The 19,617-nt window shown below is 33.8% G+C and overlaps 3 protein-coding genes across 3 annotated transcripts; 2 read left to right on the top strand and 1 right to left on the bottom strand.

The window, feature by feature from the left end:
- Window positions 1-75: 75 nt before the first annotated feature.
- Window positions 76-6,822, bottom strand: LOC103578875 (DNA-directed RNA polymerase II subunit RPB1). The gene is made up of 3 exons (XM_008560113.3): window positions 6,660-6,822; window positions 1,633-6,133; window positions 76-1,543 (listed from the first exon to the last, which is right to left on the bottom strand). Exons 1-3 carry the CDS (start codon window positions 6,735-6,737, stop codon window positions 402-404), a joined length of 5,721 nt encoding a protein of 1,906 aa, XP_008558335.1. The 5' UTR covers window positions 6,738-6,822; the 3' UTR covers window positions 76-401.
- A 1,994-nt stretch (window positions 6,823-8,816) lies between these two features.
- On the top strand, window positions 8,817-13,644 carry LOC103578876 (serine protease HTRA2, mitochondrial). The gene is made up of 7 exons (XM_008560114.1): window positions 8,817-9,459; window positions 10,117-10,240; window positions 11,059-11,145; window positions 11,434-11,628; window positions 11,750-11,900; window positions 12,553-12,730; window positions 13,389-13,644. The coding sequence occupies exons 1-7, from the start codon at window positions 9,035-9,037 to the stop codon at window positions 13,549-13,551; spliced, it is 1,323 nt and encodes a 440-aa protein (XP_008558336.1). The 5' UTR covers window positions 8,817-9,034; the 3' UTR covers window positions 13,552-13,644.
- Window positions 13,645-14,723: 1,079 nt separating this feature from the next.
- Window positions 14,724-19,138, top strand: LOC103578877 (uncharacterized). The gene is made up of 3 exons (XM_008560115.2): window positions 14,724-16,693; window positions 17,737-17,896; window positions 18,074-19,138. The coding sequence occupies exons 1-3, from the start codon at window positions 16,685-16,687 to the stop codon at window positions 18,763-18,765; spliced, it is 861 nt and encodes a 286-aa protein (XP_008558337.1). The 5' UTR covers window positions 14,724-16,684; the 3' UTR covers window positions 18,766-19,138.
- Window positions 19,139-19,617: the final 479 nt, after the last annotated feature.

Below are 19,617 nucleotides of genomic sequence, written 5' to 3'. Positions count from 1 at the left end.
TTTTGATTTTTATATTTATCTTTATTTACAAAAAAATATATGCCAATAGAAATACATCTAAGCAATTATTCAAAATTGTAAAGATAATTGATATTTTTTATAGTCATATAAGATCAACTACTTATATTTATAATATATTATTATAATAATAATAATGATAGTAATAGTAGTAATAATAATTTATATTATTGACTTATGTTTAATATGATAAGACAATACTTGAACTTATTTAATAATAAAATAAGAAAATTATATCGTAGAGTAAATAAAATAATTAATAATAAACGCAACTAAATAAACAGGTATCTTACATTAAAAATTGAAATTAATGAGAGCTTGAAATAAATCAAATGAGGAAACAGTGTAACAAAATATATTATCTAACTTCAATGGTATTATCTTTAGTCATCGGTCTCGTAGGCTGGCGAAGCTGGTGAATATGTTGGACTTGTTGGTGAATAACCAGGCACTGGAGGAGAGTAAGTTGGGCTGGTTGGTGAATAGCTTGGAGATGTTGGTGTGTAGGTTGGACTTGTGGGAGAATATTTTGTACTTGATGGAGAGTATTGTGGACTTGAGGGTGAATAGGTGGGGCTGGTGGGCGAATAGTTCGGACTACTGGGCGAATATCTTGTGCTACCACCAGCGGTGTGTTGAGGTGAGCTCGGTGAGTATGAGGGACTCGTTGGGGAGTAAGTTGGGCTGGTAGGCGAGTACGTTGGACTCGTTGGTGTGTATTGAGGTGAGGTGCCAGCGAATGATGGTGACGTTGGCGAGTAACTCGGACTCGTTGGAGAATATTTTGGACTGCTGGGTGAATAGCTCGGGCTGGCTGGTGAATATTGTGGTGAGCTTGGTGAATATGAGGGACTTGTTGGTGAATAAGAGCGTGATTGAGGTGTGTAGTTGGGTGAACTTGGCGAATATGATGGACTGGTTGGTGAATAACTTGGTCCCGCTGGAGAATAGCCTGGACTTGTTGGAGAATAGCTGGGACTCGTTGGCGAGTACCCAGGACTTGTCGGAGAATAGCTGGGGCTTGTTGGAGAATAGCTATGACTTGTAGGTGAATAACTTGGTGAGGTAGGAGAATAACTGGGGGATGTGGGAGAGTAGCTGGGACTTGTCGGAGAATAACTCGGACTAGTTGGTGAATAGCTTGGAGACGTAGGCGAATAACTGGGGCTGGTTGGTGAGTAGCTTGGACTTGCTGGAGAATAGCCTGGGCTTGTTGGAGAGTAGCTGGGAGACGTTGGTGAGTAATTTGGACTAGTCGGCGAGTACGTTGGACTAGTTGGAGAGTAGTTGGGGCTCGACGGAGTCATACTTGGAGACGTTGGTAAATATGCCGGTGAAGTTGGTGAGTAACTGGGCGATGCGCCGCCTGCTGGTGACATTGGGTAAGGACTCATACTTGGACCTGGACTTCCAGGGCTGCCAGGTTGTGGTGAGTACGCCGAGTACGCTGGTGATAAACCTGATGCGTCTGAAGCACCAGATGGTGAGAAGCAAGCTCCTCCAGGTGTCATACCACTTCCTAAAGCTGTAAATAAAAAGCAATTAGTCATGATATATAGAACAATTTTTAATAAATCTAGTATATAGTATTTATTATAAATGATTGACTCTTACCTGGAGACATGGCAGATGCACCGTAGCCAGGAGTGGCTCCCATTTGGTTCCAAGGAGTCATCTGTGGACTCATACTTGGCGTAGCTGCACTTCCGAAGAACATGCCAGCTCCGCCCATGACACTCGCGCCCACAACCGACGGAATTTCAATACCCTGCTTACATTTTTCAGCGTCGAGCAGTAAATCAAAGCATCCTGTACCAATACGTGGCAATTGTCCCATAATAATATTCTCTGACACACCTCTCATTGGATCGACCTCAGCATGAGAAGCTGCATCGAGCAGTACATCAACAGTTTCCTCAAATGAACATCTCATAAGCGCACCAGTGTCCTGTCTGTTGATACCGTGACGTGTAATAGCCATCAAGTGTCCTTTAGCAGTCATTACATCACAAAGCAACGCCAAGTGACGGTAGTTTACATACAGACCGTAGAATTGCAACACAGCGTTCATTTCTTTTTCAACAGATTTACGTACTGCCTCAATACCCAGCACTTGGAATATTTCACAAATATCGTTCGAGAATGTCCTGACAGGATCGACATCACGTTCACTCAGTACTTTCATCAAACTCGTACCATCTGTTTCCAGCAACCACTCAGCTATGGCTTTGAATTCACCTGTATCTGTTACAATAATACGTTTCTTGGCGTCTGTTTGTGGTAAATGCATGTATACTTTCCCAATAGCTTCAATACCTTGTAGTGTCATATCACTAAGCATATTTGCTTCGATACAACGTAAAAACATATCATCCTCCATTTTATCAACGCTCTCCTCGTCAGCATCTTGGAATTTATTGTCATCACTGTTCATTATTCTTATTCGTAAAACTAATTTCTCAGCATTGTCATCATTAAATATACAATTAAGATCATCACCGAAACCAACGTTTATTTTTTCAGCAATTTGTTCCATGGTTAATTTTTTATCAGTCATTCTCTTGCGATCCAACTCGATACGAAGTAGCCATGGTGATATTTTGGTTGGATCAAAGTCAGGCATTTCGTAGTAAACATTTACAAACTCTTGATCTTCAGCGATCACGGTATTTTGTGGATCTGGGTCATAGTAAATAGCTGTGTTGGCTGTTACCTTTCTCAAGGTCGTGTGCTCGAGACGACAAAGTACATTTTTTGCTTTCTCAGCATCTCTAGCAGCTGCGCCAGTTAAAAATACAGTTAGCGAGGGAGCTTTTGGCCGTTTACTGATGTTAATAATTTCTTTCAAACGAGGGACACCAAGAGTTACGTTTTTTGATGATACACCAGCAAAATGGAAAGTATTAAGTGTCATCTGAGTTGCAGGTTCACCAAGTGATTGAGCAGCCAGTGCACCAACCATTTCACCGGGTGACACTTGAGCTTGTTGGAACCGTGTTTCTATTTCTCCAATCAACCATTCAAAGGCCTCACTTGACAATCGGAATTCTTCAGACACACATTTTGTGCACAGAGTTGAACGTACGAGACAACGGAAAAGCAGCGTAGCATTTTCGTTGGCTTGTTTGCTCAGACGATCTTCACCAGCTACAATAATACACTTCTCCAGTAAATCTTTGACACCTTGAATAACTCTCATAGGACTGAGATCAGTGGGCGCTCGTTTGTTGATATGGAAAATTTTCTGTACATTCCAGATCATTCTCTGTAGATTACAAGGTAATACAACTTTTGACTCACCGCTGGGGAAAATTTCACGTAGAACAGCACGATCTCTGGACAATTGATCCCATTCACGTTCAAGCTCAGAGATAACTTCACCAGATCCCATCATTTCTCTTACAATATCCTCAGAAAATATTCGTCTGAGATATCTTTCATTGCTGGGATCAAATTTAAACTTCTTCTCAAATGCTTTGTTACTCAATTTTATCGTCGGTAGATTCTGAAACTCTACTGTCTCTCCACACAAACCATCTTCTCCGTAACGCAACTGGATCAACTGACCGACAGAATTTCTTACTGTGCCGTCGTAGTGAACCATTACAGACTCCATAGCCTTTATCAAACGACGTTGAATATATCCAGTCTCAGCAGTTTTTACAGCAGTATCGATAAGACCTTCACGACCTCCCATAGCGTGGAAATAAAATTCCGAAGGAGTAAGACCAGCAAGATATGAGTTCTCAACGAAGCCTCGAGACTCGGGACCGTAATCGTCTTTGATGAAATGCGGCAGAGTACGTTTTCGGAAACCAAATGGAATACGCTTACCCTCAACGTTCTGTTGACCTACACAAGCAATAACCTGAGAAATGTTAATGTTGGATCCCTTGGATCCCGATACCACCATAGCCTTCAAGTTATTGTATTCAGTCAAGGATTTCTTAGCAGAACCTCCAGTTTTGTCACGAGCGTCGTTCAAAATTCTGTTTACCTGATTCTCAAAAGTCTGTCGCAGTGTATTACCAGGTGTCGGCTCCAGTTCCATGTTGTGGGCTTTCTGAATTACTTCTATTACATCCTCTTTGGCTTTCTTAATAGCTTTCTGGATTTCCAAATAAGTCATCGGATCGGCAATGGTGTCTCCAATACCAATCGAGTGACCTTCAAGCAATAACCAAGTATTGATTACAGTCTGGATGTTACCATAAAATCTACCGCACACTTCGTGACCCAACTCCAGCATACAAATATGAAGCAATGAACCGGCAGATGTACCCAGGGTTTTCTTACACAAAATACCCATAACTAGTTCTCCATGTTCTACCATTACTTTGGTGTCTCCTGGAGAAATCCATTTGTACGGACCATCATCCTCTTCATCTGGATGGGTACTGTGAGTACGGATCATATTGACATTACCAGGAATAATGAGAGAGAATATTTGTTTACCAGTCCAGAGAGGTTTAGGTTTTAAAATACATGGCTGAGGCATTTTACCATCCCAGCTGGGTAAAAACATAAGTATATTCATCATCTGTTCTTTCTCAATAAAAACATCGCGCTTAGTCATTTTTCTCACGGCCGTGAGCGTGTCCTGTACGATACCCATGACAGGTTTGTTTGCTTGTGGAGTAATAATTTGACGTGGTGTCACGTGAATATTCTCAACTTCAGCTCGTGTCTCCATAGACTGCGGAACGTGAAGATTCATTTCATCACCATCAAAATCAGCGTTGTAAGGTGACGTGCAACTTAAATTCATACGGAATGTACTCCAAGGTAGGACTTTGACACGATGGCCCATCATACTCATTTTATGCAGAGTGGGTTGTCGGTTGAAAATAACTAGATCACCATCTCGAATGTGTCTCTCAACTCGGTACCCACACTGGAGATGTAAATCTGATGGTTTTGGATGGTACCTCAAGTCGATACGTTCACCATTGTCTCGTACTATGTACTTGGCTCCAGGATACTGTGAATTTCCACGCTGTACTAGTTCCTGCATTTTGTCAATATTAAATGGAGTAACTATTTCTGGGAATGTTAAATTTTGAGCAATACTACGGGGCACGCCGACCTGGTCTATACGTAAATTTGGGTCTGGCGTGATAACAGTACGGGCTGAGAAGTCAACACGTTTACCCATAAGGTTACCACGTATACGACCTTCCTTACCTTTCAGTCTTGCTTTGATGGCTTTTAAGGGTTTACCGGACTTCTGCATAGCTTTTGGCATTCCCGGCATGTCATTGTCGACGAGTGTCGCCACGTGAAACTGCAGCATTTTAATATTCTCGGAGATAACGTGTGTAGCTGCACCAGCTTGCTCATTACGCAACAACTCGTTATTGGCTTTGATGATGTCAGCCAGCTTGTGAGTTAAATCGTCTTGGTTTTTAGCAGACCCGTACATGATGACAGCTGGTCTTACTGATAGAGGAGGAACTGGTAAGACTGTGACTATCATCCAATCGGGTCTTGCGAATTTTGGATCCATTCCAAGTATAAATGACTCCTCGTCAACGATATGCTTGAGAATTTCCCAGGCACGTTCGGCTGTTAAAACAATTTTTTTCTCCTGAGAATCTTCATTTACATGCTTCCACTCAGCAGTTATGTCTAGTCCAGTTCTACGCAACGTTGGTTGGTATCTACCACATCCACCGTGTCCTTGTTTGCTTCCAGGTGGTGGTGCTTCAATACCGTCTTTGTTGATATCCATTTCATCTCCTCCTTCACAAATATTTTTACTTTTACACAAATCGTAGACGAACGTAAGCCTCTTACGAGGCTGACCTTTACTTTTCATGACAATCTCCTTGATTTTGGGATTGTGAGGATTTACAAGTAATTTTGAACAGTAGAAACATACACACCGTAATATTTTAATTGTTTTAGTGATAAATCCAACGTGAAATACCGGCTTAGCTAGATCAATGTGTCCAAAATGACCAGCACACTCTGTCATGTTACCAGCGCAAGTTTGACATCGTGAATTCCTGTCAATGACACCCTGTCGCGGATCCATAAGACCACCAAGTTTTGGGCGGCCTCCTTCCATCGTTTCAGGAAATTTGATGCCACCCTCGGTGACAGACATACGGCGCTAAAATTAATAATCGATAAATGAATAAATTGATTATAATTATTTTCCAAAAATTTTTAGAATATTTTACAAAAAAAAAAACTATTATTTACTGAGTACTTTATTTGGAAATGACGCAATTGCTAAACTTACTCGCGCAACAATTTTTCCGCGAAAAATTTCAATATCATAACTTTAAAAATGCAGCAACAGAAATTTTAATAAAAAAAAAAAAAATAATTATTAAAAATAATTACAACAAAAAAAACTCATTTTCACTATTACAGATTTATTTATTTTAAAAAACTGATATTATTATGAATAAATTTATAAATAATTTGTTTTTTATTTTTATTAGGTAATTTTTTTTTTTTTTTTTTTTTTTTCAGCAGGTAGTAAAAACATGTAAAATATATATGGAGGTATGACGATGGCGAGAAAGCGGGAAGGTTAACAAATGAGTAAGTGATTTATGTCCGAAAACGGTAAAAATACATAAAAATAATTATCACAAATAAATAAAAAGTGTTGACAGTTAATAACTTACGATTTCATCTGGAGAAAGAATACCAAATTGCACTCTTTTAACGGTCCTTATCGGAGCTTTCGAGTCGGACGTGGCCATTTTGTTAGCAATGAGGCTTGTCTGGCCTACTGCGTCGCGACTCGGCTCGGTCTAACCGCCCGCAGTGGCGGCTACCACCAGCCCATCGTTGCGGCTGGTAGTGGTACATACATAGGATACACATAGTTTACTTTACTGTTCGTACCAATACAATCAGCCAATAACAATCTACTATCTTTTCCGTAAAATGAATACCGGAAGTTTGAAGCCAGCTGTACATTCAATTGTCATATCTGCTCAAATATCACCAGGTATCACATTTCTTTTTTGAATTACAACGAAAAATCTACAGAATAACCACAATAATAATTTTTTAAATTATTTAAATATTAAATGGGTATTAATTGTTTGGAGTACTTCTACTTGTAATTCTTCTGTTTCCCACCAAAAAAAAAAGTTGCGCATGCGTTATAAAAATTTCAAATTCAGAGTGCATTCGGAAATATTTTAACTCTAGCCAATCGTTGCTAAATAGCGAGAACTAAAACCAGATCATTTCCGAATTTACGCTAATTAATATCATTAAGGACACAAATAATTTTTAATAAAATAATTAAATTCCAATTTTGAAAATTCGCGCCAAGTTGGCGCCACTGTAGTCAACGTTTAAATTTGTGCTAGAGTGGGGGTGGTCGAATGATTCGCAAAATCGATTGTTGTGTATCAACAGACGGTTCGATAGCGGCAGTCAGTATCATCGACAACTTCAGTAGTAGTCCAGATTTTTCTTTACGTTTGAATTGAAATACAGTATTGCAGTAGCGTCGTGTAATTATCCGTAAAATTTGTTGCTCATAGTTATTGTTCAATTAAATTGTGCAGTGTTTGTAAAATTTTAATTGTGCTAAGTGTCTGTGGTGCAGATAAGTGTTAAATGTTCAGTGTTAGTGTAAAGTGTTGCGAATTGCTGATGCTGATACCGTCCAAGTTCCTGAGTCAAATCATCTGGCATCGTCTGGTGGGAAATAGCAGTTAAGTGACGTTTTTTAGCTGGAATACACTTGGAGCAATTTAAATCAAATCTCCAAGTGTATTAGGACACCCTTCTGCATATTATTTCTCCACCAAGGTTTGTTCAAACACTTGCGTGTTTTTTTTTAATATTTAAAATTTTTTTTATTACATACTGCCGCCATTTTATTTTGACTTGCGATTTCTAATTTTTCTCGCACTTCTAATTATTTATTTTTCGAATATCTAAATTTACTGCACAAGTAATAAGAAAAATTACCAAATTCTTAATGAACAATAGAAAATTTAAAGCATATTTTTTAGTCAAGTTAATATAATTATTGATACATGTAAATTTTAATAAAATAATTAAATTTTCATTTGAAATTTCGCGCTAAGTTGGTGTTACTGCGCGGCGCTGTAGTCGACGTTCAAATTTTTGCTAGAGTGGGGGTTTGTCGAATGAATCGCAAAATCGATTGTTGTGTATCAACTGACGGCTCGATAGCGGCAGTCAGTATAATCGACAACTTCAGTAGTCCAGATCTTTCTTTGTTCTATACGTTTGAATTGAAATACAGCGTTGCAGTTGAGTCGTGTAAAATTGTACAGTGATTATAAAATTTATCTTTTATTAATTTAAAATGTCCAATTATCTTTGGTTTAGTTAAGAGCTCAGTGATAGTGTAAAGTGTTGTGTTTCGTACTGGTGTAAAGTGTTGAGTGTTCAGTGTTAGTGTAAAGTGTTGCGAATTGCTGATGCTGATACCGTCCAAGTTCCTGAGTCAAATCATCTGGCATCGTCTGGTGGGAAATAGCAGTTAAGTGACGTTTTTTAGCTGGAATACACTTGGAGCAATTTAAATCAAATCTCCAAGTGTATTAGGATACCCTTCTGCATATTATTTTACCACCAAGGTTTGTTGAAACACTTGCGTGTTTTTTTTAATATTTAAAATATTTCTATCATATTCTGCCGCCATTTTATTTTGACTTTTGATTTTTAATTTTTCTCTCATTTCTAAGATTTTATTTTTTGAAAATTTAATTTACCGCTCAAATAATAAGATTAATAAATTATCAATGAAAATAAAAAATATTGAGTATATTTTTTAGTCAAGGCGCATTCAGAAATAGTCCGTCTTAATAACTTAGATGGCGCCAAAACACAAGTTCGATTTAAAAAGGAATGTCTATTATTTACCAGAATCCGATTTAAATTTGTGTTGCCATTTGTAAGTACAGTTCTATTGTTGATAATCGCACGCGCACACCACATATGATAAAAACTAAACTAGTAGATAAAAAATAGTAATTAGTAACGCGCGTTATATGTAAATAAAAGTATGGCTCTCTCCTTACATAAATTATTATTTAACGCAACTAAAAAAAATAAACTGCCTTATTTAAATTTTATTAAGCAAATAACTTCCCAGAATTATTTAGTAACCCAGCGGACAAAAAAACAATACTACAATGATGACAATAATTACCAAAAAACGTCAAGGTTGACGCGTGATTTTCATTTAACCTATGCAATGTCAATATGTGCACTAGGTTTCGCGTACGGTTTTTACAAGTGGAACGACAGTGACAATAATTTTAAAAATTATTTAAATAATTTTTCTAATATATTAATACCTAAAATTCATGCCAAGACTTTTGATACTCCAGGCATCAATGATAACAGAAATAAATACAATTTCATTGCTGATGTTGTGCAAATATCAGCGCCCTCAGTTGTGTATATAGAAATTAAAGATCAAAAGAGGTAAGTTTAAATATTTGTTAACTACAGTTACAATTAATTATTGCATTGATTGATCAGCTATTTATTTTGGCTAATTAAATGTACAAACATAAAAACCCCGCGGGGATTTAAATAAGACGAATAAAATATGATACTCAGGTATGAGTGAGATTGTAACAGACATGAGACAATTTGAAAATTTCAAATAAATAAGTATATTAAAATAATGAATTCGAAAAAAATGCGCGTATTGATTTTTCATTGATCTAAATACGAATTTTTATATTTTGATTCTGTTTACATTTTATTTATTTATTCAAAAATTTAAAAAACTCCCGCTTATCAGTTACATTCACACTCACACTCAAGTTAATCGACGTCTAATAATTTTTGGATTTTTTATTAACGATAAATTATGAAAAAAAAAAAATTTCAAAAAATTGCACCTATAGCTTTTTTAATTTTCTACATATGCATATTTTTAGTTTTTTTTTTTCTAACTGATTTGTTAAAACAAAATCCTGAAATTGTTAATTGTCTTTCAACTTTAGTATTATGAATAAAATGATAGAGTAATTAATGAAAAATAAATATATTTATTAATTAATGTATTGAAATTTTCTATACTATCAAAAGAATGGGAAAGTAATTAGAGAAAATAATTAATTGAAAAAAAAGACTTGATTTTTTTACAGGGCATCCAGCGACAACGAGCAATGGATCGGGATTTATTGTCAGTGACGATGGTTTGATCCTTACAAATGCTCATGTTGTTATCAATAAGCCGAGTACACTGGTCAAAGTAACTATTAACAAATATATTTACATATAAATATGAATATATATACATAAATATGTAATTTTTTTTAAGTAATTAAGTATTGTTTATACGCATAATTTTGCTAATTATAAACTAATTAGCAAACTTATAAGTTGAGAGTTTCATTTAAGAGTATTAGGAACTGAGTAAATATTTCAGTGACCCAATTTATCAATTTATACTTATGGTAATTTAAAGTTATCGGTAAATATCATAAAAGGAATAATAAATAAATACTAAAACTTTAATATTAATATCTCGACAAAATAATATAAAAATGGCAAAGTTTTAAAAATGAATTTAAATATATGACATTGGCTTATTTTCCGTAATTAAAATATCAAAGATAGATTGGAAGTTAGTCCTTGTTTTCAATTGACCTTGTTCTAATTATTGATCTATTTTAAAAATATCTTTTTTAATCTTCAATGATTCGTCTCTGTTGTACTCTTAAATAAACAAAACAAGTTTTTCACTAGTAACTCAAAATTGTGATCGATTTTTTTTTTAATTATTCACAATAACATTTATTTAATTATATCGTGCATTGTCAAGTACTCGTATAAATACTCTATCAAGTATTTTATTCAACAGTAATTAATTATTACCTCGGATTAATTTATTCAGAAGCTAAAAATTTTAAATAAGTCAATTGTCCATTTGTGAGTTTTTAAAAATGTTAAGGGGTTAAATCTCAAGAGCTGGTTCTCTCGAGAGGGCATTTAACTTTTTTATTTTTTTAATTATAAAATATGAAGTTAAAAAAAAAAAGTTAGTGAAACTTTTTTTTTTTACTGTAGGTCAGGCTTCAAGATGGATCAACTTATACAGGACAAGTTGAAGATATTGATCTTCATAGTGATTTAGCAACAGTGCGAATTAATAAGGTACTTAAATGATAATAATAATAAAAACTACATGATCCTGAATTTAGTCTAATAATTTTGAATTTTTTTTAAAACGATAAATTATAAAAAAAAATATATCAAATAATTGCAGCTATAGTTGTTTCAATTTTCTACATGTGCATTTTTTTAGATTTTTTTTTGTAATCAATGAGTTGAAAGAAAAAGTCAAAAGTTGTTACTTATCTGCTAACGTCAGGATCTTAAAATTACGCGTTAACTTAACAATCGAATGAAACAAGTATTTAAAATAAAAATAATTAAATTCAGAAAAATTTACCAGTGATGAAACTCGGGAGTTCATCAGATATACGACCTGGTGAATTTGTCGTAGCAATAGGTTCACCACTAGCACTTAGCAATACCATTACCAGTGGGATTGTTAGCAGTGCAAATAGACAGAGTGAAGAACTGGGTTTGCATCATAAACACATGGGATACATCCAAACTGACGCTGCAATTACTGTGAGTATTGCGATGAAAATTAACGGTTAAAAAAACGTTAACAATTCCGCACAATTGTACGGAATAGAAAAAAAAATAGAGTAACGGTAAAAAATCTAAAAAATATTTTTACTTTAACTAGTTTGGGAATTCTGGTGGTCCATTAGTAAACTTGGATGGCGAGGCAATTGGTATAAATGCAATGAAAGTCACTGCTGGTATTTCATTTGCGATACCAATCGATTATGCAAAAGAGTTTTTAAAAAAAGCTCAAGCTCGACGGCATAGCCGAGGTAATGATATTTAAGCGACATATTATATAAATTTATAAAGGGAGCGGATGGCAAAATTGGCCATTTAAGAAAGAATCCTCAATAGTGATTCTTTTTTTTAAAACTTTAAAAAAATTTTTAAATTAATTGTTTTTGCTTTATTTTGTTTGCCAAGCGAAATGAACCTCCATCGAAAATATTAAACTTTTTAAATCTCTTCTTAAGATTAAATTTACTTTTCTTCTTCCATGAGGAAAATAATCCGGATATAGAATTTTGTACTGAATAACGTTGTTTTAAAAAATATATTTTATCGATCCCAGATTTATTATTTGGAATCGTTTAAATTTTTGAACAATTAAAGTAAGATACCCAGTGCCCAATATGGGAACTATTACCCGATTAGAGAACTAGGACCCAATCAGGCATGTATTTCTATTTACTAAATTTTACTAAATATAGATATACAAGACCCACATCAACCCATGATGTCCATGTGCCTTTATGTAATTTTTAAAAAAAAAAAATTCTGCCGATGACAGAAAATTTTAGGGAGTTTATTGTGCCTTTCAATTCCCCTATATTAATTCATATGTAATATTATATTATATTATAGATGATAAGTGTGGGGTAATAATGAAAAACTATTAGTTATTATTGATGTCATTTGCAGACAATGTTGGAGCTAAAAATAATGTTGAACAAGGTAAACGGCGTTATGTGGGCATCACTATGCTTACTCTTACGCCTGATATACTGTTTGAGTTACAACAACGCAATAATAATATACCAATTAATGTAAGACACGGTGTACTTGTGTGGAAAGTCATACTGGGTTCACCTGCATACAAGTAATTATTAAAAATACCAACAATATATATTATACATGCTTTTATAATAACTATACAACGAGTGTAATTTGAACCGTAGTAAAATTACCTGCGCATAATTTTTTCCACAATTTTTTACTACCATTATTATTATTAATTTTAAAAAAAGTCGTTTTATTTGAACTTTTATATATAACTTAAAAAAAAGTTCTGAATTTCAATCTAGAAATAATATTTATTTTTTTTTGTATACTACGGATTAGAATAAAAATCAATATAACTTGTATAGCTTTAATTAAAAAAAAAATTGCTTGTAATTTTTTGCATTTTTTAAATTACGCTGTTGTATTATTATTATATTCTAGTAGATAGTACTTGAAATAGATTGAACAGCTTTAAATTACACGAGAATCAATATATTATTCATCGTAATATCATGAATTTCGTAATAATTTGTTAGCTCTCAATAAACCTACTTGATTGATAACATAAAAGTACAGTCGTTTGCTGTAAAGAGAATATTTGTTTAATAACCGGGATGCATGCTTCCATTTTCCGGTCATAAAATCATTAAATATAGCGATAGTCAACATTTTAAAAATATCGATCTGTTGATTTTATGTATTAACTTTTTTTTTTTCTTTTTGCAAACATCTTTTGACGTATGGTAAATTTACAGTGGAGGTCTACGAGCTGGAGACATCCTGACTCACGTAAACGACGAGCCAGTGGTCGAAGTTGCCAATATCTACAAAGCTCTTGAAAAACCGGGCTCCTTGATCATGACCGTTTTGAGAAACGGCGAGACACTCAAGTTAAGAGTAGAGCCTGAAGATGTTTAAAATTATTACTTAGCGTATTTTATATTTCATCTAAACACGTTGTGTCAAGAAGGGAGTCATTAAAAATGTTTGCAATAAAAAATAAAAATCTTACATGTGTCTATATTTATATTTATAGACATAGAGATGAAGATAAAGATAGAGTTTTCCTACGTACATAACTTTTTTTTCGCGAATATAACCGGAAAGACGATAAATGTACTGGCGGATTGAGGGTAGAAAATACAGTGGGTGTGGTCTCAATATTAACTACACACATACTCTTTTCGTTGGTATATTTGTTGTGTTGGCGACTTGCCGTTTCACGACACACACCAGCAAACTTTGCCATACCTTTCGTTAGTAGTTAATATTTACATACGTGGGAATACACTATTTAAACAAAATATCTGAATCGTTCATGCGCACATTTTGTCTCATATTTAAACATATTTCCTTTTTAATATTATTATTTTTTTTCCTTTTTTGTTTCGTTTTTTTTTGATACTCTGGAAAAAAATATAGATGAGTACTGCCCACACATTTGAAATGTTTTATATTTCACCATGAATTTAATATCCACGTGAATGAAAATCTCCGGATGCTATATCCACTTGAACAACTTTCGAAGAGCCACTACTACACACCGGTATCATCAAACAATTCATTAAACTTTATCGGGTACTAACAAATAGATGACGCAACAAACAAAACGAATGAAAAGTAGTGAAATGAATGGACGTCAATAAATTTCCTATACGTGTATATACATTTGAAAACGATCCCTCTATATACGTGAACATACATATATGTATGAGGTGAATTTTTTCATTTTGTTATCATCATTTCGCAGTAAAAATAAATAATCGGTAGACTTATTTTGACTAGTGATCAGTTCATGTGGTTTATATACAAGCCCAAGTTACCCTTGTTCCTGTTGACCGTTTGGTTTTTTCGCTGTTTCGTAGTTGGGAACAAGGGTGAGTACACTAGGGTTTAAAGTAAATATTTTCATTGTATAATTTTATTATTTCTGTTACATCGGAAATCAAGTACTTGATGAGCAAACAAAATTATCGGGCATGAAACCCAATACTATTGGTAATAAAATACTAAAATAATTATAAATAAAATAAATATATGATATAATAAAAATAAATATTTTAAAAAAAAATATAAATTCCACGGAGGTGGCAATGAACTCTGGTGTTGCGGTGAGTAAAGATTAGATCGACTAGGTTTATAGTAGCTTGTTGTCGGGAACTATATCCCAAAAGGTATGTATATGTTAACGTTGAGTATTTTCCTATGGAATGTTCACGCTCTCACGCGCGATCTTCATAGCTCCATATAAATACTCCACGCGGATACCTTGCATAAAACGACTTGGCGTGCACTCTTGTTCCAGCAAAACTCGTTCCCTTTTATTCTCTTTTTATTATTTTTTACATTTAAACCTGAGGAATAGAACGTTACGTGGCTTTGCGCGAGTAATGCGTGGGCGGAACAGATGCCCCTTGTAAAAGAGGACGGGCGAAAGGGCTGTACCGCGATTCGACTTGGAAAATTCTACAAGGTCTACAGTAACTATCTGTCTATCTATTTATTGCTCACTATACTCTGGTAATATGTGTACCTCAGCTATTATCATTATTTATTTATTCATTTGCTTATTAATGCTTTCATCAATTATTATTTACTGCAAAAGCTATTGCGTTAAATTTATCGTATTCGAATCAAATCAAATTAAATTAAAAAAAATTTTTTTTTTCATTGATTTGCCGGAAAAATTTATCAGTCAATTAAATTATAGAAGCAATCTACGCACGCATGCATATTTATTCATAACTCATCAGAAATTTGAATAGGATAATTAAAAATAAATTGCTGGATATTTAAATTGTATAACAAGAGTTAGTGATTAAATAAAATATGTGGTATAAATTTTGTTGATTAATATAACGTTAAAATTAAATTATTTACTGTTATTGTTGATAACGGATTTGAATATTTATTAATTTATTGATAAGCATTGTGCGTAGGAATATGGTGTTAATAAATTTGTAAATGTTGATAGATAAGGACGTAACAGTATAGGTAGTTTAGATAGTAATATTTCGAGATGGAGAGGAGAATAATGGATCATATGTGGGCTATCTTCTGTATTTGACATGCATAATATCTCTCCGAAGGTTTCGAGTACATTTTAGTGCCAATGTCAAATCCAACGCAGGGCACCTACGTGATCTATTGTTCCATCATGGATTGCTTGACGTGAGTAATGTCAATGGAATTACTACTCTACGTGCCTACGGATGCCGATGGGTTAAGCGCATCGAGTTTACATTTACGACACATAACTGATTACGATTATTTATTTATTGACGCATTAAATTAAAATTTTTATGCTGTCAAATTTACAATAAATATATGAATTAGTTATAAATTTATATGAAGATTATTTTGTGAGAATAAATAATGTATAAATAAAAATAGTGTTGAGAAGCTGGACTAATGGTATAAAGGCTGACAAATGTAATAAAAGAAGAAAGATAGATAGAGAAGAGGATTTAAAATATGAAATATATGTGTGTTAAAATAAAAATTATTGGTAATATAAAAATACCGGCTACAACTGCGAGTACGATGCCGAGACTGAGGATGAGGATGAGGATGAGGGTGAAGAGAACGACAAGGATGATGACGACGCGGCAGCTCGTGCTGAAAGCAATAAACTATGATTTATCGAGGTGAAAATCGAATCCCGGGTGATTTGTAGTCACGGAGCTGGCAGTAGGGAGGATTCCATAGGGCCCGCTGGTGGTATCCTATCGGTTAAACCGCTGCCCTGAGGACAGTTGAATAAAATAAGCAAAAAGTAAAATAACGTGTATTATCATCTCTCTTTACTTTCTGTATCTACATTCGTACCAAGTCTATGTATGCATACGTCTAAGTATATATATTGTATGTAATGTGAGGCCCGCGCACGAGCCCGCGCATCCGGGCAATCCTATATAAGAAGATGTGACGCGCCGGTTGCAACTTCTTCGCTCTCTCATATACCCTACGTTAACTTTATACCTGCTAAGTGATTGTTTGTTTAAACATCTATATTATTCATCTTATTTACTTGTGTTGTTTATTATTTATCATGTTTCGTGTGAGTAATTTGTGTTAATAATTTAAATATATTTTTTAATATTTATACACGGAAAAAAATGATTTAGTGGTACAATAAATTTTTTCTCGCCCAAGAAAATTTTTTGCACCGGGAAATCTTTTTTTTCTGTATATGAACTCGTTCTAATTGGTTATTGTTTATTTTATTTAATCAGTATATTTTTTTGCTCATCTTATTTAAAAAATAAAATATTCACAAATTTTTATTTTTGCGGAAAATGAACTATATCTGGGTAAAATGGGCATCTGGAAAATGTATAACTAATTATTAGCATTATTATTAACTGCTTGATAGTTTACTAATTAGTTTGTATAACTGTCTGCTTCAAAATATAATTAATATTTCCAGTCTTTAATTAACGGCCTTTAATTTATACTCTCTCTCAGTGATCTTTAACTTTGAGTAGAGTAGACCGAAATGAAATTTTAGTGAATTTGCAAAATTTACAAATAGTAATTATAAGTATAATTATTTGCTGTTCGTTGATTTACTTATATTTATTATACTTACTAATTAATTTGTATAACTGTCTACTACGGAATGTAATAAATACTCCCACTCTTTTACAAACAAGATTTGATTTATACTCTCACTGATCTTTAGCGTAGTTTGTGGATAGAGAAGTCATGGAGTGCTTTAACTCATTATTATTGTGTATTTACCTTCCAACTTGAGTTTAAACTATATATTATTCTCTTTTTTTTCTTTTTGTACGTATAAGTACACCGAGGTAAAATCAACATTATAAAAATATTTATTTAATCATTAAAATACTATATTATCAACTGATACTTGAAAAAAAACCACAATTTTATTCTCAACTTTTAACAAAATTATACAAAGTAAATTTTTTTTATAAATACTTGATGATATTAAATCATTATTTTTTCAAAGTTAAGTAATTAAGTTGCCCTTCTATACTTAAAAAAAAAAAAGTTTCAGTTTTTAATTAAACAAAAAAAAAATCCACAGGATTTTATTTAAATATGAAAAAATTACATAGAAATTATTTGTTGAAACAGTTGAGCTTTTTAGTGAGCTTCGTAAGCTTTACCACCTGCACTCCACTCTGGCCTGGTTTACAATTCCACAATCAAGATGGTTCTGGTTCATATAGTTACGGTTATCAAGGGCCTCATCATGCAAAAATGGAATCTAGATCAAACGGCATTACTCAAGGAGGTAGCTTCCCTAAAAATATATATACATCATATTTTATTTTCCCTCCCTATAGAGTCACGATAATATATATCTCCGAAAAAAAAAAAAAAAAAAAAAAAAAAAAAAAAACTAATGATTTGTTTGCGTGACTATTATATTAAAATAAAATAAATCGGATAATTCCATTAATGATTTTAGGATACTCTTATATAGACGCGAATGGTATTCTTCAGAACGTAGCTTATACTGCAGATCCGGTGAATGGATTTCGAGTTAGGGCGAGTAATTTACCACAACAGCCAGATAACTCTTTACTGCCAGTAAACGAGACTCCTGAGGTGGCAAAAGCACGTCGGAATCACTTGGCCGAGTATACGAGGATTTCAAATTCACTTGGAATTCCACAAACTTCTAATACCATCGATCAATTCGAACAATCAACCCCGAAAAATCCTTTTCTTCTGTCGAATGAGGAAGCATCACGGATTGAAATTCCCCAGCCAACTCTAAACCAAATCTACATCATCAAAAGACCATCTCAATCATTATTATCGCATTACAACGGGTTTTCATCTCCATCAGCAGCATCCCCGGTTCCCGTACCACCAGAAGCAATAAGAGCGTCGTCAGCAGTACCATCAAACTCACTGGTCATTCCAGTTTCCTATAGAATGCTCCATTCATCACTCCGGCATACTCAAGACTCATTGGGGCAGTACGACTACAGCTACACGGGTGACACCAGCGCTAAAACTGAGTCCAGATCATTAGACGGAACAACTCGCGGAGCTTACAGCTACATCGACGCAAACGGTCTACTTCAACAAGTTCACTACATCGCTGACCATAATGGGTTCCGAGTACTTGCAACTAATCTACCCGAAGCCTGATTATAACTTTAAATTTAATTTAATTGCTAAGCTCATTTTAAAAATCATCTGACATAAAATTGCATCCATATGTGGTATCAACTTTTTTTACTTTATAATTAAACTCATCAACAACCTTTGCGGATTACACCATTATCATTATCATCATCATCATCATCATCATAATATTACATGGAAGTTTTTTCAGGTAGTGGGATTTTATGATTGAATGCTTTTTGAGTGGGTTCAATAGAGATAATCTCTCGTTTGAGCGTATATACACTTGACTGGCATTCACATTTACTATCTCTGTATTACACGTACGTTATATGCGATTTAAATAAATCATTAAACTTGACACAATTATATCTGTGTGTGTATATTTCGATCCTCTGTTTTTTACCTTTAATTATAATTATTATTATCATTATCAATAACATTATCATCTTGTATGCAAAATGGAGAATTATGAGAGGGAAATTTAGTGGGATATGCAAATTACCGTTGCTGAATCTAATTAGAATTTTATAATATGTTGTTAGTTTAGTGGTGGCGGTGGTGGTAGTGGTGGAATTAAGAGTCAAATTAGTCTCAACAGAATCATTATTACTTTATTCTCACTTACACAATATATCATAATCATCACTTCGATTTAAATACTTATACCCAATATTATTATTTATCTTTTAATTATTGTACACGAGCTGAGTATATATGAGATTCACGTATTTTAAATATTATTATTTTATACATTTTGTTTTGCTTCCTTGTTCGTTCACATTAATTATTATTATTATTATTTTTTTTTTTAAATACACAGTGTAGTATAGTCTTTAATAATATTTTAAAACACTGAATTTTATTTATATATAT

The sequence above is a fragment of the Microplitis demolitor genome, chromosome 8 (genome assembly GCF_026212275.2).
Source record: "Microplitis demolitor isolate Queensland-Clemson2020A chromosome 8, iyMicDemo2.1a, whole genome shotgun sequence".
Lineage (NCBI taxonomy): Eukaryota > Metazoa > Arthropoda > Insecta > Hymenoptera > Braconidae > Microplitis > Microplitis demolitor.
This window is presented reverse-complemented; position numbering and strand designations above follow the sequence as displayed.

Excerpts from the sequence above, each read along its gene's own strand:
- LOC103578875 (XM_008560113.3), bottom strand. The coding sequence starts at position 6,737 with ATGGCCACGTCCGACTCGAAAGCTCCGATAAGGACCGTTAAAAGAGTG. Across the intron at positions 6,134-6,659 it reads TTCTTTCTCCAGATGAAATC|CGCCGTATGTCTGTCACCGA; the intron begins GTAAGTTATTAA and ends TATTAATTTTAG. Across the intron at positions 1,544-1,632 it reads TGCATCTGCCATGTCTCCAG|CTTTAGGAAGTGGTATGACA; the intron begins GTAAGAGTCAAT and ends TTTTATTTACAG.
- LOC103578876 (XM_008560114.1), top strand. The coding sequence starts at position 9,035 with ATGGCTCTCTCCTTACATAAATTATTATTTAACGCAACTAAAAAAAAT. Across the intron at positions 11,901-12,552 it reads AGCTCGACGGCATAGCCGAG|ACAATGTTGGAGCTAAAAAT; the intron begins GTAATGATATTT and ends TGTCATTTGCAG. Across the intron at positions 12,731-13,388 it reads CTGGGTTCACCTGCATACAA|TGGAGGTCTACGAGCTGGAG; the intron begins GTAATTATTAAA and ends GTAAATTTACAG.
- LOC103578877 (XM_008560115.2), top strand. Across the intron at positions 17,897-18,073 it reads AAACGGCATTACTCAAGGAG|GATACTCTTATATAGACGCG; the intron begins GTAGCTTCCCTA and ends TAATGATTTTAG.